This window comes from Chelonia mydas, chromosome 19 (assembly GCF_015237465.2).
Source record: "Chelonia mydas isolate rCheMyd1 chromosome 19, rCheMyd1.pri.v2, whole genome shotgun sequence".
In the NCBI taxonomy this organism is placed as follows: Eukaryota; Metazoa; Chordata; order Testudines; family Cheloniidae; genus Chelonia; species Chelonia mydas.
In genome coordinates this window covers 7,526,631-7,551,356 of record NC_051259.2, presented here as the reverse complement: position 1 = coordinate 7,551,356, position 24,726 = coordinate 7,526,631, and the positions used below count along the sequence as shown (strand labels likewise).

General features: G+C 47.1%; 2 protein-coding genes across 4 annotated transcripts in view; one reads left to right on the top strand and one right to left on the bottom strand.

The window, feature by feature from the left end:
* The first annotated feature begins 3,836 nt into the window (after window positions 1–3,836).
* PPIE (peptidylprolyl isomerase E) lies at window positions 3,837–13,382 on the top strand. 3 transcript variants are annotated; one of them, XM_037881705.2, is made up of 10 exons: window positions 3,837–3,889; window positions 6,114–6,212; window positions 7,382–7,425; window positions 8,158–8,184; window positions 9,332–9,413; window positions 9,880–9,980; window positions 10,594–10,717; window positions 10,861–11,046; window positions 12,701–12,843; window positions 12,941–13,382. In XM_037881705.2, exons 1-10 carry the CDS (start codon window positions 3,859–3,861, stop codon window positions 13,007–13,009), a joined length of 906 nt encoding a protein of 301 aa, XP_037737633.1. In that variant the 5' UTR covers window positions 3,837–3,858; the 3' UTR covers window positions 13,010–13,382. The 3 variants fall into 3 exon arrangements, with proteins under 3 accessions (XP_037737633.1, XP_043387936.1, XP_043387937.1); XM_043532001.1 differs by lacking the exon at window positions 3,837–3,889 and adding an exon at window positions 4,358–4,911; XM_043532002.1 differs by lacking the exon at window positions 3,837–3,889 and adding an exon at window positions 4,955–5,186.
* Window positions 13,383–16,789: 3,407 nt separating this feature from the next.
* LOC102943445 (bone morphogenetic protein 8A) overlaps window positions 16,790–24,726 on the bottom strand; it is a 45,495-nt gene continuing 37,558 nt past the window's right edge. The window contains exons 5-7 of the mRNA XM_037881697.2: window positions 24,119–24,198; window positions 23,588–23,698; window positions 16,790–21,241 (exon numbers count right to left, since the gene is read on the bottom strand). Of these exons, the coding sequence (XP_037737625.1) occupies window positions 21,092–21,241; window positions 23,588–23,698; window positions 24,119–24,198 (341 nt within the window). The 3' untranslated portion in view covers window positions 16,790–21,091. The remainder of the gene's footprint in view (window positions 21,242–23,587; window positions 23,699–24,118; window positions 24,199–24,726) is intronic.

The window sequence follows — 24,726 nt, the reverse complement described above, 5'->3', positions numbered from 1 at the left end:
CACTTGACATTTTGACTTCAAACTGTGCAGTGTTGGGTCTGGTTGGTATTTGAAAGGCAGACCTTTAAATAAAGCCCATTGTATTGGAAGTGGTGCTGATTTCATAGCTGGGATGCAGCCCTCTAAAATGGTATTGAGAGACATTTTTCAGATGAAGGATAGAGAAGGGGTTCAGATTACTTTCCATATAAAAATCCCAGGGCACTCTGCAAGAGTGGAAAAGACCCGGCCATTCTTCACGCTGGATGACTACATACTGTGTCCCTCTGTTCCTCCTGCATATTCAACTGGATATTTTATTTCCCTTCCTTGTAACCATTGTATAGTGTCGTACTGTGCTAGTAAAACTATTCTGCACCTTAGAGATCCCTGCATGTCAGTGGTTTTGATGTGTGCTTTACAGTGGTTTGGGGGCATTCTTTGGCGGGGAAGGTATTATATAAATGACTTAGAGGAACAGCCCAACAAGGTAGGGTTAGTACTATCAAAGGATTTAAGAGAATCTCACCTAAAGGAAAACCGCCAAGCTGGAAAGCACACTTCCGTTTCTCTGCAAAAGGAGGAGGATGCCTACTTCACAGGGGAGGTAAACCTTACTACAGAATTGCAAAGCATTTTTAGATCCTTGGAAGAACGGTGCTAGAAAAGTATAAAGTGCTCTCTTGGTTTCTAGATTTAAATGCTACCTCGATTTTCCACTTTGCCAATTTGCCTTGTTTTTGAGAGCAGGCCAAGGTATTGAAATATACAAGACTCCCCCTCCGAAATCTGGATTCTGGTCTATAACACTCGGTACCTAAACCCAAGAGTAGAAGAAGCTAGGAGAGTGAAAGTGCAGAAATGCAGTGCCCTGCATCTCTTGAGGGCAAGTCACAAAGCAGAGAATTTTGATTCTAATGATACGGACTCCTTTGTATGGGGGATTGAACAATATATTGTAACAAGATCCTGAAAAGGCTGGTAGCTCTTAAAGGCTACATGTTGGACCTGTTATCTTAGCTGACCACTCTAATTCCGTTTCTGCTTCCCAGCTGCAGTACCACATTTCATAAATTTAAAGCAGGAAAATGGTTACTTTGCAGTCTGGTGGTATGACACTTAGCACAGTAACTTACGGATTATTTGGAAATGCAGCTGTACCTTACTGAGCATCCCAGAGAGTCAGGGCAGGGGCCTACGAAACACAGGCATAGGCAGCTGGCATTGGACTCCGACTCAAACAGCTCTTGCAAGCACGTTTAAGTTCTGTGATCACTGGACACCCAGCCGTTCAGGATCAGGGCTCCCGTGGGGTAAGTCTTATAACCCCATTTACATTGTATCCTCAGTCAGTTTGCATTAACTCCTATATCTAAACCACATGTACATAAACTGCTGAACTACTGGCTGTAATGCTAGCTGCAGCCACAAAAACTCCTCAGCAGCTGCACTGTCACCATCCTGGTTTGCAATAGCAACTGCCTGATAACGATGGTTGGAAAAAACAAACACCTCTAACTCAGGGGTTGCTTCAATAATCTTGGGTTTCAGAGCAGCAGCCATGTTAGTCTGTATCCGCAAAAAGAAAAGGAGGACTAGTGGCACCTTAGAGACTAACCAATTTATTTGAGCATAAGCTTTCGTCAGCTACAGCTCACTTCATTGGATGCATTCAGTGGAAAATACAGTGGGGAGATTTATATACATAGAGAACATGAAACAATGGGTGTTACCATACACACTGTAACCAGAGTGATCACTTAAGGTGAGCTATGACCAGCAGGAGAGTGGGGAGGGGAAAGGGGGGAACCTTTTGTAGTGATAATCAAGGTGGGCCATTTCCAGCAGTTGACAAGAATGTCTGAGGAACGGTGGGGGAAATAAACATGGGGAAATAGTTTTACTTTGTGTAATGACCCATCCACTCCCAGTCTTTATTCAAGCCTAAGTTAATTGTATCCAGTTTGCAAATTAATTCCAATTCAGCAGTCTCTTGTTGGAGTCTGTTTTTGAAGTTTTTTTGTCGAAGAATTGCCACTTTTAGGTCTGTAATCGAGTGACCAAAGAGAGTGAAGTGTTCTCCAACTGGTTTTTGAATGTTATAATTCTTGACATCTGATTTGTGTCCATTTATTCTTTTACGTAGAGACTCTCCAGTTTGATCAATGTACATGGCGAGGGGCATTGCTGGCTCATGATGGCATATATCACATTGGTAGATGTACAGGTGAACGATCCTCTGATAGAGTGGCTGATGTGATTAGGCTCTATGATGGTGTCCCCTGAATAGGTATGTGGACACAGTTGGTAATGGGCTTTGTTGCAAGGATAGGTTCCTGGGTTAGTGGTTCTGTTGTGTGGTATGTGGTTGCTGGTGACTATTTGCTTCAGGTTGGGGGGCTGTCTGTAAGCAAGGACTGGCCTATCTCCCAAGATCTGTGAGAGTGATGGGTCGTTCTTCAGGATAGGTTGTCGATCCTTGATGATGCATTGGAGAGGTTTTAGTTGGGAGCTGAAGGTGATGGCTAGTGGTGTTCTGTTATTTTCTTTCTTGGGCCTGTAGCAGGTGACTTCTGTGTACTCTTCTGGCTCTGTCAATCTGATCAACAAAAAAAATCCCAACCCCCGCTGGTAATAGCTCGCCTTTAGTGATCATTCTCCTTACAGTGCGTATGGTAACACCCATTGTTTCATGTTCTCTATGTATATAAATCTCCCCACTGTATTTTCCACTGAATGCATTCGATGAAGTGAGCTGTAGCTCACAAAAGCTTATGCTCAAATAAATTTGTTAGTTTTTAAGGTGTCTCAAGTCCTCTTCTTTTTTCAATAATCTTGACACCTAGTCACATTGTAGTGGATAAGGTTTAAGACATTTGTTCTGTGGAGGGCAGTTGATCATCCTGAATCATTAGGTTGTAGGTTTAATTTCCTTAGGAAAAACTCCATTCTTCCTGGGTTACTAATTCACAGATTCTAAGGCCTGAAGGGACTGCTGGGATCATCTGATCCACTACAGAACTCTTCTCCCCCCTCCCCAATAATTCCTAGAATGGATCTTCTAGAAAAACAGGGAACATCCACCACAACCCTTGGTATAAAGAAAAGGAGGACTTGTGGCACCTTAGAGACTAACCAATTTATTTGAGCATGAGCTTTCGTGAGCTACAGCTCACTTCATCGGAGTAGCTCACGAAAGCTCATGCTCAAATAAACTGGTTAGTCTCTAAGGTGCCACAAGTCCTCCTTTTCTTTTTGCGAATACAGACTAACACGGCTGTTACTCTGAAACCCTTGGTATGTTGTTCCAAGGGTTAATTACTCCGTTAATAACATATGCCTTATTTCCACTCTGACTTTGTTTAGCTACAACTTCCAGCTATTGGATCTTATTATTATCTCCCTCTCCTAGACGGAAGAGCCAAGTGTATCCCCCACGTAGGTCCCTTCAGCCTGCGATCAAGCCGCCCCTGTGTTAATCTGCACAGCTGGCGCTGCTTGCCACTCTCACGGCTGTTGACGAAGCCTTGTGCCTCTTGCTCCTGGGTCTAGGGGCAATTTTTGAATTGGACCCCCCCGCACACACACCCCTAGCTGGCCGAGCGGCAGCCCCCCCCCCGGGCAGTGAGTGAAACGACCTGCCTGGGGCAGCAGGAGCGCTCGCTGCTACAGGGCGGGAGCGATTTCCAGCCCCTCGCACGGCAAACCCTGCACCCGGCGGCCGGGAAAGGGCCGGCGGCCGCAGCGGAGCAGCGCGGGGAGCGCCCGGCCCCGGGAACCAGCCGCCGCGCTGCGGCCGCGTGTCTCTGCAGGGGCGGGGCGGGCCGGGCCGAGGGCGGGGTGAGGTTCCGGGGCAAGGGGAGGGTTTGGGGCGGGAAGATGGCTTCCACCAAGAGGGTGCTGTACGTGGGTGAGTCGCGGCGGGAGCGGGGGTCTCGCAGCTCCCCGGGGCTGGGGGGTAAAGCGCGCCACGCGGGCCCCTTGCAACCAGCGCGTCCCCCCGGGGAGTCCTGGGGCGAGAGCAGCCCTGTGTCCCCCCCACCTTGCCCTGTGTCCCCCCCGCCTTGCCCTGCTCCGGGGCTGGCTTCTCCCTCCCGCGTCCTCTGGCGCTTGCCGGGTTGCGCAGGGCGCCTCCCCTGTTGCCTTGGCCCAGCGCGGGGAGAGGCTGGGGGGATGACAAACCCCACCGGAAATTATTGGGTTAAACGTCGTGATGGAGGCGTTGCGATTATCAAAGGCTCAAAGCCTGTTTAGCTTTAGGGTTCCCCGCTTGTCCCTGCAGGGCTGGAAACATGCTGGCTCCCCTTGTTGAAGGGCTCGTGTTCTCAGACTCCCTGGAGTCCCGGAGCTGGGGCTTTCGGGATAACGCAGAAGAGCAGGAGACTCAGTAAAATGGGTCACCCTCAGCTGAAGGGAAAACGAAATGGCACTTTAACGTAGGCCCCTTCCTTTCCCTGCACCTCCCACTAGTCAAAGTCAACAGTGGGAAGTGTGCACCTCTCATGCATGAACTGAATGGGATGAATGCCCGCTTAGGTCATAATGTTTTAACTCTGATGCCTAAACCCCTGTAGGCCTGGTCTTCAGGGGGGTTCCTGAGAGCAGCTGCTCTTACTTGTGAAAAATCAGACCTCTTATTATGGTGCCTAACTCCAGGCACCTGAGTTCAAGCACTCTGGCTGTATGCCATGTGTGTTTCCTGCCCCGGGAGGTCCTGTTCGCAGGTTGGGATGCGTACCCAAACAACTTGGCAGCTCAGATGTTACTCACTCCTTTGTCCAACTTTTTAATATCTGCTTCCTCTCCCCCTCAACCAAGCTGCAGGGCTCATGTATTCTTGCCCTCCCCTGACCTCCAAATGACTTGCTAAATTAATGTTGTCCCTGGTGCTTAGCTGCGTCTGCACTGATCCATGGCACCTGTCTGCAGCAGGTGTGGAAGACGGAGACTTGGGGGGGTGCTGGTTTGTGCTGGGCAATGTGTGTTTGTGTAGCTGCTAGCTTGGGCAGGGCAAGTGCAGCTTGCAAAGGTCAGTTCGTCTGACCCGGCAGCACGAGCAGGTGATGCGATGGTTCTGGTCCACTTCCTCGTATGTGCCCTGTCAGCGTAGGCAAAGGTTCCCCCTTTTACCGTGGAAATCTGCCTGCATTTCAGTTTCCAGCCAGGTCTCCATGTTACTGTATTTGAATCTATTCCTGAGCTAGCGGGTGAGTTGTACAGAGCTTTTAGTTCTCTCTCCCTTGTATGATTTCACGCCAAGATGGTGTTGGTGTGGGTAAGGTCAGGTTTGTGATACAACAAGTCTGATTAAAGTTTGGCTGATCAGACTCTGCCATGCGGTGTACAAAACCTTCCCTTTGCTCACTGTCTTTGGCTCAGTACATCTGGCAGGTCTGTTCTTGCTCATGTGCCTATCTGTTGCCATTTGGGGAGCTGAAGAATCTGGTCTTGGGATGGGATTAGCAGTTTGTTTGGTTTTTTGGGGGCGGGGTGTGTGTGTGTATTTGGTCCAAGCCAGATGTAGATTAAGAAGCAGAAAAGGAGCAGGAACTGGTTGTGAATTCAAGTGATACCTGCATTCTTCATTTCTTCAAAAGGGTTTTTAAAAAGTTAGGGGGTTGGAATGGGTTCCCTCCTCCTCCTTTTAGGGTCCTTATTTGCTGATGGGGAGGGTGGTGTCTCTTATACAGAAGGGATTTTCTTTGAGGCCACTGGAGGGTTTTGAAAACAGTGTAGAAGCCACTGGAGAAACTTCAGATCTTTCCCCAAACCGCTGACCCCAATCGTGCATAGACGTAGCCACATGTTTAATTCTAAGTGTGAGAGTATCCCCAGGACTAAGATAGGACTCAAGCTATAAGCCACTTTGTAGATCAAAACCAGCACTCTCAATAGCACCTGCACATGGCCTGGAAACCAGGGTGGTCTCTAGAGCTCTGATTTGCTATGCTACTTGTGGGAAGCTCTGCTGAAAAAAAAAAAAAGCGACTGCATTCTGCGCTAGCTGTAAGTTTACAAGCTGTCTGTAATTGGCAGGCCATCCTTTCCTCTGCACTGAGGCCATGTTTCTGCACTGGGAAGTCTTAGTGGGCAAACAGGCTGCACAGGTAGAGAACACTCTATGTGACTTGCAGGTGGACTTGCGGAAGAGGTGGATGAGAGAGTTCTTCATGCTGCCTTTATTCCCTTTGGAGATATCACTGATATTCAGATACCTCTGGACTATGAAACTGGTGAGTCGGTTCCTGCTTTGGTCTGTCTTGTTTCTTGCCCTGTGTGGATCTCTGTGTCAGGAATCATGTCCAAGAATTCGAGAGAAGTCTCAGGTTGCCCTCTTCAGCTGCTCTGTCCTTGGGGTTTGCTGCTTCCCAAGAAACCATGGCTTGCGAGGCTCTCTTGAAGAGAGAACCCTGCATAATGATAACTGTAGAGGTTTGTGCTTCTGTAACATCAAAATCTGGGGGCAGCATTTTCCCAGTGCACCTGGACCACTGCGGTTCATAGCGCTCTGGATGTGCTGGGTAACATGCTGTCTTTGGAATGTGCAAAACTTTAGAGGCTTGAGTTTTCCAATGAACTTGACCAGTTTCTTAGCATCTTCTGAATCACACCAGGACAATTTACAATCCCGACCCTCAGTAGTCACCTAGAAACCACTGTCCTCTCCCTGCTTCATAGCAAAGATTCAATAGCAGTTGCAGTCAGATCTGTTATTACTGACAGTCCATTCTCTGACAACATATTCTCCAGGGCATGTGCTCGAACTCCCTGATATATTTGCCTGAACAATTAAAACTAAATTACAGTTTTCAAAATAGATGAACACCGTGTATTTTGCGATGTCTTCTTTAAATCATGTTTGTTTATTTATTTCATAAATAGCAACTTTCATTCCTTAGCAAAGGGATTTTCCTGTCATTACATGCTACTGTGTGCCTTTTCTCTATCCCGGTTGTGAACTAAAACTCCAGTCCTGCAGTGATTTCCACGTGCACAGACTTGACTTCAGTGAGTCTGCATGGATCCAGGTGCCCTGGAGCTTATTTCAGGATGAAGATGTAAAGCTAGCTCTTCTCTCTGTACAACAAATTGTTTAAATTCATTACTTGAGAATTACCTTGATGGAGATTTAGCTTTGTTAACATCAGAGCCATAAAGGACAGTTTAATGTTTCTGTACAACTTGAAGTAATTAAAAATGGGCCATTTCGTAACCCCTGATGTTGCCAGTTCTTTGCACCAGCCTCTAAAAACATTAGTGTGTCTGAAACAAAGTCTGAATTCTCAAATGGGGAAGGAGCAGCAGAGAAATTAATTTCCCTTCGCAGCACGAGTGACTTGTTGTCAAATCTCTTGTTCTCTGGCTTTCCTGGCGGCTGTAACTGTTCGTTATCTTTCCACAGAAAAGCACCGGGGATTTGCTTTCATCGAATTTGAGTTGGCAGAGGTGAGAAAGGAGCAAATTTTAATACTGAGTTTGAAATCTCTTCCTCCGCCACCATTTTTCACCCAGTCCTGCTCCCACTGAAGTCATTGGTAGTTTTGCAGTTGACGTCAGTGGGAATCGGATCACACCCTTTGTTACTGACTCCTTCAAGGTTAACAGTCATGGCTACATACGGTTCTCCTTCGGCTGGAGTTGCTGTCCCACTTCTGGGTCCAATTTTGCCATCTCTGTTTTTTCTGCTTTCTTTGGATGATCCACCTCCATCTTGGAAAATCTTTGTGGTCCAAAATCTTGACCAGGGCTGTCTCAGTCCATGATGCCAGTGGTGGTTTTAGTTCAGTAGATACCATGTGCTGGCACCTGTTTGTGGCCCGACGACCCTATCGCAGGCTTCAAAAAATAAAAACCAGCATAACACGGGACCCAAATGGTGTGCAGTTTGGAGGCATTAGCTGATTGGATCGATGGGGCGAAAACCATGAATGCATCTGCCCCTGTGTCTGAAAACACTTGTGAAGGTCCACGTGAGATGTGGCAAAAAGCTACAGGCTTTGCATTGAGGAGAAGCCTTATCTTTGGGTTAGACCATTTCTGCCAGCCCAGGCTATGCATTGATATGAAATCCTCGCAGCCTTCCATGCGCCTAGGGTGGTTTTTTTTTTTTTTTTTTACATGAATAGGGGAGTAATGGCTGAATTAGCAATAACATATTTTCTCTTGCTCTTCCCTTAGGACGCTGCAGCCGCTATTGACAATATGGTATGGATTACAATCCCCTTTACTGAACCTTCTTGGGGGAAGTGTTGCCCTTTCTCTATCCCCTGCATCATTTGGCTTTGCTCTGCTCCCAGTACAATGAGACATGACAAAATGTCTCACCGTTGTCTGGAGATTTCTGTTAATCTCTTATATCTAATGACCCTCATCCCCTTGACAGCTGATCATAGCTCCTAGGCCAAGAAAGGGAAACATGGATCTGATACCCTCTGGGGTGGGTGGTTTTTTTTAGTAACTCAGTTCTGGACCCTCCCCGTGTAACAGCGGTCGGGAATGGACCCAAGTCAGAGAGGAATCCCATCAGCGTGTAGTACTGGCTGCAGGTTCTTCGAGTATAAAGGGAATTGCCGGCTAAAATGGGGGGTAGTGGCTGCTTTTGCATATCCTTGGAGGCGGGCCTTTGTTCGACGGTTAGGCCGCTGGTGTGCCGAGACCACTGCCTCTCGTGCTTGCCGATATTGTCTCCTCGTTGCCTCGTGCTCCTCCCTGTCTCCCTCTTTTTCTCTTGTCTCACGCTTCGTAAGCTCTTTGGGGCAGGGCTGTCTGTTTGTTCTGTGTTTGTCCATCACCTAGCCCCGGGGCGGCCAACCTGGGGCTCCAGAGCCACGGGCAGCTCTTCAGAGGTTAATATGTGGCTCCTTGTAGAGGCACCGACTCTGGGGCCGGAGCTACAGGTGCCAACTTCTTGATGTGCCGGGGGGTGCTCACTGCTCAGCCTCTGGCCCTGCCCCCACTCCACCCCTTCCCGTCCCCTCCCCTGAGCCTGCCGTGCCCTTGCTCCTCCCCCTCCCTCCCCAGAGCCTCCTGCATGCCACAAAACAGCTGATCGGGAGGTGCTGATCGGTGGGGCTGCCAGGGGGAGCTGATGCGGGGCCGCTGACGTGCTACTGTGGCTCTTTGGTGGGGCACACTGGTAAATTCTGGCTCCTTCTCAGGCTCAGGTTGGCCACTCCTGACCTAGCCCAATGCGCTCCCGGTCCATGACTGGGGTTGCTGTGGTAATTCAAATAATCAATACTCTCAGATAGCGGGCGGGAAAGTCTGTGTTTCTCTTGACTCTCTCTCGGAGCCCGGCAGGGATTTGGAGAACGTAGGAATTTCTCACCTTTTTCTCTTTCGTTCTCCTTAGAACGAATCTGAGCTTTTTGGCAGGACGATTCGTGTCAACTTGGCCAAGCCAATGCGGATTAAGGAAGGTTCTTCCAGACCCGGTGAGTCGGTGAATGAGAAGGCGGTGGGGGGGTACCTCAATGTCCTGCTGTCAGTACTGCCCGGCTGTGTCGGGTTCTGTTTGCTTGCTGAATGTCTCCCTTCTCCATCGCTTTGCTGAGGGCCTGTGTCACACGTTACCTGGGCAGAGTAGCCATTAGGGAAGACTGAGTGGGCTGATTCTGTAGGTAATTTTAGAGAGTTGGCTCTAATGGGAGGTTTTACTAGGCTGCAGATACTGACTCAGTGACCATCACTTTCTCATTCACCTGTGTAATGGGTCTAAATTCTCTATGCTGCGGGCTCTGTGTCCTTAGGGTTCTCCTACTGGGGACTGGGTTCTCCTGCTCCTTCAATGTCTTAAAGCTGTCCTAGAACACACTGTGTTCAGACCTGGCTGCTCATGCCACAGAAGAACACGTGATTTGATTTAGACCCTGTTCTGATCCCTTCTTCTCTCTGTCCCAGTCTGGTCGGATGATGACTGGTTGAAGAAGTTTTCGGGAAAGACGCTTGAGGAGAATGCAGAGGAAGAGGGAGCAGAGCCTTCCAAATCAGAGACGCAGGAGGTAAACGGCAGGACTCTCTCTCTTTCTGTGGGGAGAAGGAAGGAATCAAGCGATGGATTTGAATTGTTCCTTTTGTGCCGATGGAAAGGAGGAGTTGAAAATGGTCGGGGTTTGGGTGGGTCGTCGGTTTAAAACGCTGTCCGAGTTGCAGCATGTCAGACACGTGGGCAGTAGCTGCATTAATGCCACAATCTTGCAGCTTCAGAAATTCCTTTCCGATGCCACAGATACTGAAAATGGCGAGTTCAAAGCTAGCTCGAGTCACGAGAGCCGCGTCCGTGGGCACGGGCTAGACTCCGGAGCCCAGCCCTGCCCGGCACCCCGGGTACGTTCTCGAGCAGCTCACTCAGGCTGTCTATGCTGTTGGAGCTTCTCTGCTATTGTTACTCGAGCTAGCTTCCCTCTAGCTATATTAAAGCTAGCTCAGGTACGTCTACACGAGCAGCAGTCACGCCTCCTGATTGCTGTGTTGACGTTCCCTGTGTGAGGGGGAGCAGCCCCGCCCCCAGCGGGAATTGTCACAGCCTGCTGTCCCACTGAAGCCTGAGAACTCGGGGCTGGAGGCCTCTGTAAGAACCACCTATGGGAACATCACTTTGTTTCTCTTCCCTAGGGTGAGCCTCCTGCTAAGAAGTCCAGGGCCAATCCTCAGGTGTACATGGACATCAAGATTGGAAACAAGCCTGCTGGTCGAATCCAGATTCTCCTGCGCTCGGACATTGTGCCCATGACAGCAGGTGAGAGGGAGTGCCACGCCTCTAAGGCGCTTTCTAAGATGAACTTTCGCATATAGCGCCATTGCTGGCATTTTGAACTTTGATTTTGCTTTCTTTCCTCCCCTATCCCGCCCCGCCCTGCCCCCCCCCCCCAACACACACAGAGAATTTCCGCTGCTTATGCACCCACGAAAAGAACTTTGGCTTCAAGGGAAGCAGTTTCCATCGCATCATCCCCCAGTTCATGTGTCAGGCTGGAGATTTCACCAACCACAATGGCACCGGAGGCAAATCGATCTATGGGAAGAAGTTTGACGACGAAAACTTTATTCTGAAGCACACGGGACCAGGTAAGGCCAGATCCTGTGGGTGCGGGAGCAGGCTGGCTTAGTGGGGCAGCTCAGGCAAAGGTTGCTGTGACTGCATGGGGCAGATTGCTGGAACTTGGGACTTTTGGGGTGTGACTGAGTTCATTATCAGTAAATGATGCTGGATTCTCAGCCTTTGAAGCTATATCTACACTAGGGGTGGGCAAACTACAGCCTGCAGGATTGCCACCCCTGTGGCATGGCAGGGCTAAGGCAGGCTCCCTGCCTGCCCTGGCCCCACGCCACTCCCGGAAGCGCCCAGCACCACATCCCTGCAGCCCCTGGGAGGGAGGGGGCAGAGGGCTCCGTAGCCATAGGGTGAAGCTCTTGCGTCGGGCACAGATTGGGTACAGCTCCCCCCACATTGCATCACTGACGTGCTGCAAACTTGACTCGGAAAGAGCATCTCTACAAGTGGGAGAGGATTTCATTGTCCGTGGCCAGTTCAGCCCCTTGCTTCTTGGCTGAGCTTTTCAGCAAATGGAGACAGTGTTAACCCTGTGGGTGGGGTTTGTGATGTGGACACCTTTCCACTAGGAAGTGACCTATGTCACCTATGTACGTTGTGAGGCCACCGACGTATTTTACACAGGCCACTAAGCAGCTGGCTAGTAGCCATCCACTGATGGCAACAGTTGGTCCCAGCTGACCTAGGCTGGATTTGCACTAGCGACCCAGAAGTAAGAGTTTGAGCGGGATGCTACGAGGGGTTGCTTGGGATAGCAGGACTGGAGCTGGTGACCCAAGAGGTCATTTCCAGTCCTGTGTCCCTAAGAGGCTCAATATCAGCCATTCAGCTCTCCCGCTGTCGCTGAGCGTAGTCAATTTCATACTTGTTGCATTCAGAGCTCAGTGTCTGGTGCACTAATATGATGCTGGGTGGTAAACACGGTAGGGAATGTTGATTTGGGTTTTTTATTCCCACTGGGCGGGGCGGTAATATTCCATGGGAGAGTTTCGATGGATCCTATATTTTATAAAAAATCTACACTCGTGTTTTACAAAATCTAAACTTGAGACCAAATCTGGCCTGACCATGCTCCTTGTAATATGTATTGTTTTGATGCACGTGGTGGGAGGGTACATGATGGTATCGAACACTGTGGGGCAATGTGTAATGGGCGTATCATGAATGGGACGGATGAAGCCTGAGACGGGAGAAGAAAGGAAGCAGAGGGCAGCACTGTATTATAACCTGAAAACATACTAGCAAACAGACCGTCTCTCTCTGGGGGTGGGATAGCTCAGTGGTTTGAGCATTGGCCTGCTAAACCCAGGGCTGTGAGTTCAATCCTTGAGGGGCCATTTAGGGATCTGGGGCAAAAACTGGGGATTGGTCCTGCTTTGAGCAGGGGGTTGGACTAGACGACCTCTTGAGGTCCCTTCCAACCCAGATATTCTATGAGTCTCTTGATCCTTGTGGCTGTCCTGTGATGACGGGGCTGCTGAAGGAGTATTTGTATTAGGCAGCCGATGTGGTGATGCGCTGAGCGTAGAGCAGATCTATGATAAATGGCGTACTGGTCACCCGTATTTGTCAGCTGTTTGGGGCAGGGACCATCCTGCAGCGCACCCAGCACAGTCGGGTCCTGCTCCGTGACTGGACCTCGGTACAATAATAATATTTTGTCCCCAGGGTTGTTATCGATGGCAAACTCTGGCCCAAACACCAACGGCTCCCAATTCTTCATTACTTGTGATAAAACGGACTGGCTGGATGGCAAGCATGTGGTCTTTGGAGAGGTGACGGAAGGGATTGAGGTGGTGCGGCAGATCGAGGTAGGAGTCCGGGGAGCAGACAACGGGACGTTTCCCCAGTTGTTTCTTTGGTCTGACTTGGAGATTTGTCTTTACTTCTTGTTTCCTTTTTCTTAAGGCTCAAGGCAGCAAAGATGGGAAACCCAAGGAGAAAGTGATCATTTCAGACTGCGGGGAGTATGTGTGAGCCCGTCTGGATGGGGTGACCAGATGAGCAGTGAAGGCTGGAAGTTGTTCCGGATGGGGAAAACAGAACTGGAGACTGCCAGGGAGAAAAGTCACCTTGTTACTCCACAAGTCCCACTTGCTGCATAGTTTCTTTAGAAACTACCATACAGGCTGGGGCTGAACAGTCTGGTCAGTAGACAGGACTAGGGCCATCATCGGGTGCTTTTTCACCCGGTGGGTCACAGGAAGCATCCTTTAAAAAACTGTGCAAATAGTTTGACCAATCTGGAGTGGATCCTGTGTCCCTCCTCTGCGAGGCATCGCCAGTCCTGCCGGTGCCTTCCATAGAGAATTTTTTCTTGTTTAAAATAAACCAGAGCTTTTATAAAATACCGAAAATGTGTCCCTTACCTTGGAATTCTCACAATGTTGTGTTGTTTAGCACACAGATCATGGTAACATCTAGAGGTCAACGAAGTACAAACGTCGCCACCTGTTTCTTACGATCTAAGAAAGTTGTTGTCATGGGAAAGGTTTGAAGAAGCAGGAGTCTGCCTTGTGTTTTATGGAGTTACTTGCGGACCCTACTGTTCAGCCAGCTGCTTTGGGTTTGTGTGTTTAACAGCCAGCGGGTGAGTCTGTTTAACAGCCTTTCTAGCCGACCTCAGACTTCACCTCCCTATGCCTTGGTTTACCCTTCTGTAAAATGGGGGTACTGATACTGAGCTGCATTGTAAAATGCTTTGAGATCTCTGCATGAAAAGAGCTAGGCAGTATCATCAGTTAGTTAATCTCACGCACAGCCATAGCAAAGGACTGTCCTCTGCACTAAAATCCCTACCAGTGTTTTGTCGAGTGTTGCACTCGTGCACCCCTTCAGTGCTGATGTGGTGCAGGCGGATTGGAGTTACAAACAGCGGGACAGTTGGCCTTTACGGTGATTGTGAATGGGTTTTAGGTCTTGAAAGGCCCTTTGAAAAGCTTCCCCTGACACTGGTCATACAATCATAGAATTTCAGGGCTGGAAGGGACCTCAGGAGGTCATCTAGTCCAACCCCCTGCTCAAAGCAGGACCAATCCCCAATTTTTGCCCCAGATCCCAAATGGCCCCCTCAAGGATTGAACTCACAACCCTGGGTTTAGCAGGCCAATGCTCAAACCACTGAGCTATCCCTCTCCCCTGTCCATGTTTACGCTCTGCGTCTGTGTTTGTTCGTTCCCGCCTGACGGCATCAGAGCAGCTCTCAGGAAAGCCTCGCTCGCAAATGGCCCTGGGCTCTGTTTTTGTGAAAATGCTCATCCTCCGAGAAACTGACCCCGCTAATTGTGCTAAGCGAGGGAACGTAACTGAGGTGTAAGTACTGGGGCCCATACGAAAGGGTTACACCCAGAAAGGGAAGCACCTCTGTAATTCCTGCAGCAAGGTGGCTGTGTCTAAGCACAAACGTCCTGAATGTGCAGGATCCTGCTCTAGGCAATGTCCTAGTGTTTGCTCAAATAGCATTTAGCTGTTCATTTATGTCACAGGTCGTTATTAGTGGCTACCATTTGCATGACAGAGGAAAGGAACTTTAGTCTCGCTTTTGGTTCAGCGCTGAAATAATAGACACAAGAAGTCTAAGAGGGCACAAAGCGAAGCTAGGGTCCTTAGCAGAAATAACATTTTCTGTAACCCCCATTTTGGAATTCTTCATTTTTTTAAAATTATTTTTTGAATGTAAACATGAAATGAGAGCGCGCCCGTCGGGTTTGTGTGGGTTGGAGATCACTTAGAATCTCGGAGGAGAGCTGATTTAAATACGGTTTGGAATGGCAGAATGAGAAGTCCTGTGTCTGAAAAAGGAGCTCCCGTTCACACTGGTATGGGATGAATATGGGCAGAGCAGTAAGTGTGGCTTAGGCCCTAATTGGAGACAAGCTTGTTTTGCCTTTAAATTCGAGGTAGATGCTTTGGTACTACTGAATAAATGTGGTGTTGTCACTTACAAAACTATCCTTACGGAGACTGCTCTGCTACAGCGTCTCAGACGTGTTCTTCTTTTATAGTTGTTTGCGGTGGGGTTGCAGCTGTGTGGGTCCCAGCACAGGACTCTCTGGCTTTAAGATTAAACTCGATAAGTTTATGGAGGAGATGGTATGATGGGATAACATGATTCTGGCAATTAATTGATCTTTAACTATTCACGGTAAATAGGCCCAATGGCCTGTGATGGGATGGGATCTGAGTTACTACAGAAAATTCTTTCCTGTGTGTCTGGCTGGTGAATCTTGCCCACGGTTTAGCTGATCACCATATTTGGGGTCGGGAAGGAATTTTCCTCCAGGGCAGATTGGAAGAGGCCCTGGAGGTTTTTCGCCTTCCTCTGTAGCATGGGGCACAGGTCACTTGCTGGAGGATTCTCTGCACCTTGAAGTCTTTAAACCATGATTTGAGGATTTCAATAGCTCAGACATAGGTGAGAGGTTTATCGCAGGCGTGGGTGGCTGGGTGAGAGAGATTTGGTGGCCTGCGTTGTGCAGGAGGTCAGACTAGATGATCATAATGGTCCCTTCTGACCTTAATGTCTATGATGGAAGGTGCAAACGTTTGACCTACACAAAGTGGTCCAATAAAAGATATTCCCTCACCCACCGTATTTTTTTTTTTTTTTTGAGACACACACAAGGCAGGTGCGGTAGTATTTTCTATTGGACCTGTTATGCATGCATTTCACATTTATTTCGTGATTTACATATTTTAAAATGTACAGAACTGAGATATTAGACACTGTACATGGTGTGGTGTTTTACAAATATCCAGGTCGATCTCTTCATTTGCTGTGATCCTTCAGATGAAAAGTAGCTACGAATCTATTCTAAAAGTCAGGTGGTCTTTAGTATTGAGTGGCTGGTGTGTTAATCTAAAACCAATAATACGTAGCTTTTATATGGCACTTTTAATCTGTAGATGTCAAAGCATTTTATAAAGACAGGGCTAGTATCCTTATTCCTGTTTTACAGAGGGGGAAACTGAGGCACAGAGACTTGCCTAAAGTCACCCAGCAGGCCAGTGGCAGAATTGGAAATAGAACCCAGGCCTCATGGTCCATCCACTAGAAACACCACCTCTCTGATTAAAAAAAACTGTCATTCTGATGAGCAGTAACCCCAAATGTTTGTAGTTACAGGCTATCGGCTTTGAAAAGTTTAGGACTGAAATAAATTGTTGGTGATCATTCAGTGAACCTTTATTTCATGTCCTTCGAGGACCGCAGGCAGGGTTTTAATATGAAATGTGTTTAAGGGCTTTTTCCTTATTCCGTTTATGTCACACTTCAAATTCATATGCACCTGTGGAGGCCCAGCAAAGAAGCTGCAATGAACGTGACATGGATGTAGAATATAGGAAAGAGGGGAAAGGAAAACAGGAAGCACTAGCTGGGACTATTGCAGATCAGAACTGTAAGTATGTTGAAATGTTTTTTTGCCTTAACACTAGCTGCCATAGCATACACTGACAGTTGCCTAACTAGGCTTAAGTGTTTTGATCTGGAAAAAAATCACTTCTGTGTTTTTCCATATTTATACTTCCATTATGTCAAATTTTTTCATTTGGGATCTGATCCTGTATTCATTGAAGCCACATTGACTTGACTAGGTTCAGGATTAGCCTAGTACTTCTGTTTTAGAGAGTTTGGGATCATAACTTGGGCTGCAATCCTGCAACCATTTGAGTACATGCCCAAGTAGGCCTGTTGAGAAGTTACGTGTTAGCAGGACTGGGAGCTTAGACGGCAGTTGTGTTGTGGCTGCATGCAGAAAAGAATACAGGTTGTTCTTTATTAATTAGGTTTTTCAACTGCAAATGCAATAATAGTTTTACTGAAAATCTAAAACTAGGTTGCTGGAGAGTTGACAAAGGCAGGTACAATACATCTATTCATCCAGAAGGAAAACTCCTCTTCATAAGCTATGCATGCAATTTGCTTGTTCATTTGCAAATTCAGAAGACTAGTAAGCATCAGGCACCATTGTTCCTTTCCTGTCTCTATCGAAGGTTGATCCTAGTTGCTTTTTCCTAGAGCTGCTTGTGCAGTTCAAGTATGTGCTAGCTTCAAGAGTTTTCAGGTGTTTAATTCTAGGAAATTGGGTTGGGGATGGGAAGCCACAGCTGGTCTTGGCTGTGGACTTTCCAAGTTACATGTCTGGAAAGTGAGCTTGGTCTGTTGATGGCTGGGTCATGTCCTCCTGGAATGCATCTGTGATGTCTCATGCTATTTTTCAGTGCAAGTCTCCTCAGTCTTGGGCCTGGCTTGTCAGATTATCAGACAGCTGTGAGATTTCTCTTTGAGCTGCCAGTAAGGTCACTGAACAGGCCTTTATCTCTCAAGGGACCTGACTAGCATAGCTTTTCTGGTATAACTCTTCCATAGTAACTCCACAGGTGGGAGTTATTCCAAAACAGCTATGGTGGTCAGTTTTAGCTCTGTGGAGTAATAGTTTAAGGCCAGCAGGGACCCTTGGATCAAACTGGTCTGACAACCTACAGTTCCATGGTCCTTAATTTCATCCAGTTAAGTGTGTTTAGCTAACATTGCTAGTACCTACGGCCTTAGGGATCCTGGAGAGTTAAGTACAGAGTTAGTCAGATACAGTCTCCTAGCTGAGCTGTTGTCACACTGGGCTCATGTCACAGCACCATGCTGACAGGATCTCATTAGAGAAGACAGACTTTTCCTAAATTGCTACCCATGCTGTTCCTTATTCTAATGGTCCCCCTTCTGGAATAGGAATGATTGCGGCATTTACTTTAAAACTTGACCCTCTTCTCCTAAGTGTGCAAAAAAAGGGAGTTCTTGAAAAGCTGCAGTTGGTGTGAGTTTGCACAGCTTCCCCTTTCTGAATTCAATAAATCACAGTACACAATCGGGGCTTAAAATAAGGTGTGTTTTAATCTTTTCATTCCAGAATCAAGCGTGACCACAATACTTTCCCTCACCCACCCTATAAAGATGACTGTTCTAAGCCTAATTTGGTAACTGGTTTTTCAAATGAAAGACTATGTAGTACCAAAAGCACCTAGCTGTTCCTCAGTTGATGATTTCTTACATCAGGTCTGTTTACGTACAATAATGGCTCACTTTTTTCCAAGCAGTTATCACATAATCACGTTAACTGCCACAGACACTAGGTGATCCCTTAGTCTTAGTTAATTGGGTTGTTTATGAAGCTTTAAGTGCCTATTTTCTCACTCAAATTTTGTAGAACATGAGAATAAAGCTTTAGGATCAGATCCTGAGGCCAGCTAATCCAATATCCTGTCTCCGATAGGAGCCGGTACTGGGTGCTGCAGAGAAAGTGGTTAGAATGAAGGATAATTTTAGGATTACAGGAGGAGAATATGTCCCCCAACCTCCTCTCTACAAGTTAGAGATGTTCTCCAGCCCTGAAACAGGATGTCTAATAGGATTGTTGGTTACAATTTAATGTTTATGGCAGGACCCTGGAGCAAGGGGTGGTGTGCTGCTGTTCTTCAGGTCAAATCATGCAGCCCTGTGGCTATACAAGCAAGAGCATTAGAGGCCCAGAGAATTCAGCATCTTTCAGAGTTCAGGACCGGGGGGAGGGAGGGTGCAGGGCCATGGAGCAGACTTTCCATCTGCTAGCTGGCCAAGTCACGTTGGGGCCGCACGGAAGCATCCATGGGCAATCCCAGCAGCAGTTACTGCTGCTTGAATTAGTAGTAACCTCCAGTTCTGTTTGAGGGGAAAACTGGGGCAGCAGTAGGAAATACAACTGGAACAAGCACCTAGGCTGTCATGTCACCCCCAGCTACCTCAACCCATCCCATGCCCTGGTGTGGAGCCCTTATTCCATCAACCTCAAGGACCAGAGCAAACAGGGAACCCCAAACTAGTCTGCTGTTGTTTGACCCTCTAGGACTCTAGTGCCCCAGTTCCACCAGCAGAGGGCATTAAGTCCCTGTCCATTCAACACCTCATGTAAACCATCACCAGAACACCTTAATGGAAACTTCAACCCAGCTACACTGTACTTTAATGGGATCTCCATTCTCTGCCATTGGTACACATACTAGGCTACCCATTCAGAGCTAAGCAAGTTCAAGGAGGAAAAAAAATGCAGAAACCACTGAGTGTTCAGGTAGCAAACATTATGATTGACATAATAGCCCCCAAAGCATCAACACTTTGACTGGAGTGGCAAATGCTGAGTGCACTTCATAAAGGCATCCCCTTGGCTGTGCAAAGAGTGATGCTGCAACAGGGCGCCTGGACAGCTCAGCCCCTAACGCTAGGCACTTCTGAACAAAAGTTGAAATCCTCCCATAATTCTGGGAGCTGGCGCTTTAAGGAACAGCCAGACTTTGGGGGGATTGTGGGTTCTCAGCATTTGTCAGGCACTTTGACAGATACACTGAAGAATTAGTGAACCAAAACCACCATCTCTGGGGGGGTATGCTACAGCAAGTGACCTAGTGTCCCTTAGACTACATGCTAACTTCTGCTAAACTAGCTGTTCGACCTTGGAGTGAGCACTGACCCGCTCAGTACCTTTCCCAGACCTGAGGAAGCGCTCGGTGTAGCTTGAAAGCTTGTCTCGGTCACCCACAGCACGTGGGCCAATAGATTATATTACTGCCTCCCCCCCCAAGTCTCTGAAATAAGATTGGCACATTCGATTCCCATAAAAAGGAGAGCTGGCGATCAAGGAACGCTTTCCCAGGTACGGGGAAAGCCGATTTCTAGGGGGAACATTCTAGCTCAGTATGCAAGTCCTGGGCTGGGAGTCGGTCCCTTTGAAGAGGCTGGCCAGTAAAGGTGGGAGTATAGCACAGGTAGGCGTACCCCAGGGAGCTTTAACCAACCTAGCACGGGAAACAATAGGCACAGAATTTGTCACGCCCTCTGCTCCCTTGCCACCCTTCGGTGCTGCTGCTGATGGCGGCACTGCCCTCAGAGCTGGGCGGCCGGAGAGCCGCGGCTGGGGCGTTCACGGGGTTTGCAGAGCGGGAGACTATTTTTTGAAAAATCCTGCACCTGCCCCATAATCTATTTTTATCCTGCTCCTGCTATTATGGTAGTGGGACCCCAGTTTCTTGCACCCCCCCCCGGTTGCACACCACTCGTTTAAGCAGTACACCGCCCCCTAGTGAGGATGCAGGAAAGCAAATGATATTACCTAATTCCTATATAGCACTTTAGATCTCAAAAACACTTTACACCAAAAAAAAAAAAAAAAAGGGGGGGGGGGAGCATTATCCCCATTTTTACAGATGGGGAAACCGAGGCAGAGCTAAGAACTAGAACGCAGTCCCCATAGGGTAAGGCAACATTAAAGGGATCCTTTCCTTAGAGCTTTCTTTTTTTACCCTGACACCCTCGTTTAGCCGTCACCCCAAATGAATTAGCCCATAGAAAACAAATTGACATGAAGATGTCACACAATAATGAATCTCCCCCCCCACAGCAAATACTTACTAGGTACAATTTTGGCAGACCCTTGGGGCTTTCGCTGAGAAATAGCGTCCATGGTGCTGGGTCATGACATTTACTAAAAACAAACAGTAAGTGTTTACTTTCCAAACTAGGGGGTTTATTTTATAACGGTGGCTCGACATTTTTTTTCCAATTGGATGAATTTTCAAGCTTTAAATGGGAGGGTAGGGGAGAGGAGACCTAGCCAGCCAGCTCTAACTGGCTGACCGCGTATCATTTAGAGAACTAGAAGTGCTTGTTAAAACTATGATACTTGGCCATAAGTGAGTAGATACTGATAGATTTATAAGCAACTCAAGTCCTGCCTTCCTTGGCCTAGTCACTTGTGCAGTCTAAACTTCATCCAAGAATAATGAATAATCCAGGAGCCAGCTAGCCACAGTTCTATAACAAAACCCAATAGCCAGAAACACAACGTGTACTTAAGCAGCCCCCGATTTGCTCTCTCTAGTTTCATGAAGTATAGTAGGATAATAAAAGTTTCGTCTTATCTACAACTAGGCGTTTGACTCTTACGGACTTTGGCAACATAGATGGGATTCAGACCTGTTAAAATAGTTCTTTTTCCTCGCCAAGCAACCAGCGATCGCATTTCCTCAGGGGCTTCAGTGGCAGCCGCATGATTTCACCACCATGTTGCGGTGTTTTTTGAGGATCACGTTGTTGTTGCTGTCATAATAGAGGACAGAGGTTGCGCTGAGCTTGGTTGGAGCACAACAGGCCTTGGGAACCGCCTCGGGTTTCATCAGATGGACCTGTGGAGGCAACCAAGCTAGTGTGAGAATTTTCATTTTTGACGAATGGCTGCTCCTCTGCAGGCTCCAGGCAGGATAAGGAATTTGTAGCAGGGAGTAACGAGCTATCTCAAGGTAAACATGTGGTTTTTCGATTTAGTGAAAAGAAAAAGCTTCAAAGAGAGCAGCTCTTACCTGTAAAAAGGCTCTGATTGAATGGATAGATTATTTTCAGCTTTCATCCAAATATTTATTCTAAACTTTTTGGCAGCTCTGGCTGCAGTTTATATTGGACTCATTCTCATGGCTCCACTCCTGCAGGGCAACTCATCAGTTAAACTGAGATTTCTGTGCAGCGCCCTTGTCACGAAATATACTAACCTCAGTTAGAAAATACGCAGGAAAGAGAATGCAGCTTTAAAACTTTTTGTTTTTGTTACCCAGGAATAAAATATTTTGTTTAGATCAGCTTCTAGGAGCAAGTGGAACGTAGGCCCTCCCCCGTGGGTATTCGGTGTCCAAACTGAAAATTAATGTTGTCCAAAAAGTACTAAGCACACAGCCTTGTCTCCCTTCTGAAAGTGACACTGCCTTGACTCATTCTCCGGGTGACAAGGAGTTCTTCCAGTAACTCCCCATATAACGTAAGGCTAGTAGCCTGCAAGTCATTATACACACATGCACACCCCTCCCTCTCTATGGGCCTGCCAAATACGTGCAATTAATTTATTTCAGCGCAATTCCGTTTACAGAAGCTGGTGTTTTGGTGTCATGCTGCACTATTTCAGGACAGAAGACTGGCTGGCACTGGGGCCCAGATCCTCAAAAGTATTGATTCTGAAATCAATGGGAGTTAGGAACCTAAATATCTTTAAGAATCTTGGCTTTGATTTATTTATTTTTTTACTTCCGGTTCATTTTGCCCCTCACAACTGGATGCTATTCACATCAGTCCCCGGAAGGTCCAATCCTGAAGAGCAGTGGAATGGATACATTTCACACACTTCAAGGGTTTGCTCTACATAATACGTTTCTGGAATTGTGGAAGATTTAAGTTTAAAGGCAAAGCATAAGGACATCCAGAACAGGAGGATCAGTCATAAATTTTTTGGTATTAGAGAACACAGGTGAAATCCTGGCCCCACTGAAAACACTACCACTGACTTCATTGAGGCAAGGATTTCCTTGTGTCTTTGTACTGTGGCCTGATCCTGAGTGGGGCTTCTGGATGCTCCCATATATGAATATTAACAAACAATAATATTTTGTATCACAAAACTGCACTCTCTCAGCCGAATGCAGCGGAGCAATCAGTCTACACCCTAAATGCTAAAATGAGAATCAATGCAACTCTAGCTTGAGAAATCAAGCAACTCACTAGTCAGGAAATCCCAGAAGTTAAAGCATGTCCTGCCACGTGTAGTGTGCTTGGGAAAATGTTGCATTAGAAAACCTTTCCGCTGGGAATTTCCTGCCTAGTGAGTGCTTTGGTTTCCGAACTATAATGGTGCATTAAATGTCTCTCAAGATTTTTTGTTAAATCCCCATGGTGCCTCCTAATCTTGGAAAAGATGTGTACTCTTATATGTGCGCGTGGGCAAGAGGGTATATGCCCAATAGGAGATAACATCAAGCAGCATTTTCAAGGTGTCCTAAAGGCAGAGACTGTTTTCAGTCTAACAAAGGCAACACACCTCCCTGAAGACTCGTTTCAGGTTTTCAAATGTTAACCATATTCTAGTTAACTGCTAGGTTGGGGGGGGGGAGGGGGAATTAGCCAGAATAAGCAATTGTCATTTTCACCACAGTTGGAAACTTTTAACCTTGAGAGATGATTTGTCTGAAAAATCAAGTGAAAAATGGAAATCGGACCAGAAAGCATTTTGCAATGGGATAGCAGTTGCGAGTCTGCAAAGCATGTGAAGCTTAAAGCTGGCCAATCAGGTGTTCATTCCATTATTTCCTGTTGATTCCTTGATCTGCCCCTGTAGGCAAATCCTGACCAGATTAAAATAATTGTGTCATTAAAGGGGTTGGTGTGATGCAGATTTTTGATAGAAGAATCTGAGCTAGACTTCTGCATCCGAATGCCCCCAAACTTGTAAAAGGCCCAGAACCAGATCTGAATTTCAGGGACTGGCTATTTTAAAAAAAAACAAAACACAAACATAACATCTCACTAGGGGGCCATGAAAAGATTCTTTTGTATCTAGTAGACCAGCCCTTGGACTGCATTTTTATCCTTCCATTGTGACCTGATTTATACACCACCAAGTTTCTGACAGCTACTTCAAATGTTAATGATCCCGTGCAGAGCCCAGGCCCCAACAAGCTATTAATGCACATACACATTAATAAACTACTGACTAGTGACTGCAGGATGGCGTGATTGGTTGCATTCATGCAGGAATCCAGAGGAAAGGCACATTCTCCTTCGCAGTAAAAAGCAGAATATCCTTGTGGTGCAATCACCCAATCCTGCAAAAAGAAAGATTTGTCGATAGTTAAGCTGCACGACTACACTCATTCATTCAGTTCTCCGACATACACAGAAACAATCAGGCTACTCATAGTGGGGCGAGGGGAAATGTCAACAGTTAGGGTTTATTTTGATTTTTATATTGACTGGAGAGTTCCTCCTTCAGGGTCATTGATGGATTTCAGGTTGTAACAGTTCATGTTTTTCTTAGTAATGCCAATGATGTTGTTAAAGCAGGTTCCTGTGAAACCTCCCAGGTGAGATCAAAGTAAGGCAGAGTTCACATGCTCTAAATTGCCTTGTGTTTGTGAAGGAGTGGAGGGGAACCCCAAGGATGGGCTACTTTCACATTTTTCCCATTTAATTTTCTTGGGTATCAATTTACTGCTAAAAAAACAAGAGGCAAGGGGTGGAATTACCAGCCATCCAAGGTCCTGAAAGCTGACATAGAGTTCATGCCTCCTGCAAACCTGTCTGCCTTCAGAGACATGAATGTCATCTAGAAAAAAAAAAAGGGGGGGGGGGAGAGGGAGAGATGAGAAAATACCTGTCACTCAAAATAGCAAAACAGAAAAACCTCACCAGTTACCCTATTTTATCCGAGTATTTGCTAGTACCAGTATAAGAAAGGCTGTTACAAAAGAGCAACAGACGAACATTTAAAATCCCTCAGATTAGCCATATCCTTTGTCTTTGACATAGCAGGTGACAGGAGCTGTTTCTGCAACACCCTGACCCATTGGGACCTCTGATTCAAAGTCTTAGATACTGATGCTACGTCTAGGCTCACCCTGACCCAGATTCCTCTCAGTCTGGATTTAATAATTCAGCTGGAGGATTACTAGAGAAAGCACCGATGGATTCCTTGGACCTCAGCGGGTTGCTGCTGCAGCCAGGAGCTCCTCACTGGGACACTGGTTCTGATTCCAGGCGTTCCTGCCCAGCTTGCTGGATTCACCAGCTCCGTGGGAAAAGCCAACAGTGTGAAACCTTCAAGCTTCAAAATCCTCTGGGGTCTCGGAACGTC

Coding starts and splice junctions, on each gene's coding strand:
- PPIE (XM_043532001.1), top strand. CDS start 4,854: ATGTTGTCCCTGGTGCTTAGCTGCGTCTGCACTGATCCATGGCACCTG. Junction 4,912..6,113: donor ATGGCACCTGTCTGCAGCAG/GTGTGGAAGACG, acceptor TGTGACTTGCAG/GTGGACTTGCGGAAGAGGTG. Junction 7,426..8,157: donor TCGAATTTGAGTTGGCAGAG/GTGAGAAAGGAG, acceptor CTCTTCCCTTAG/GACGCTGCAGCCGCTATTGA.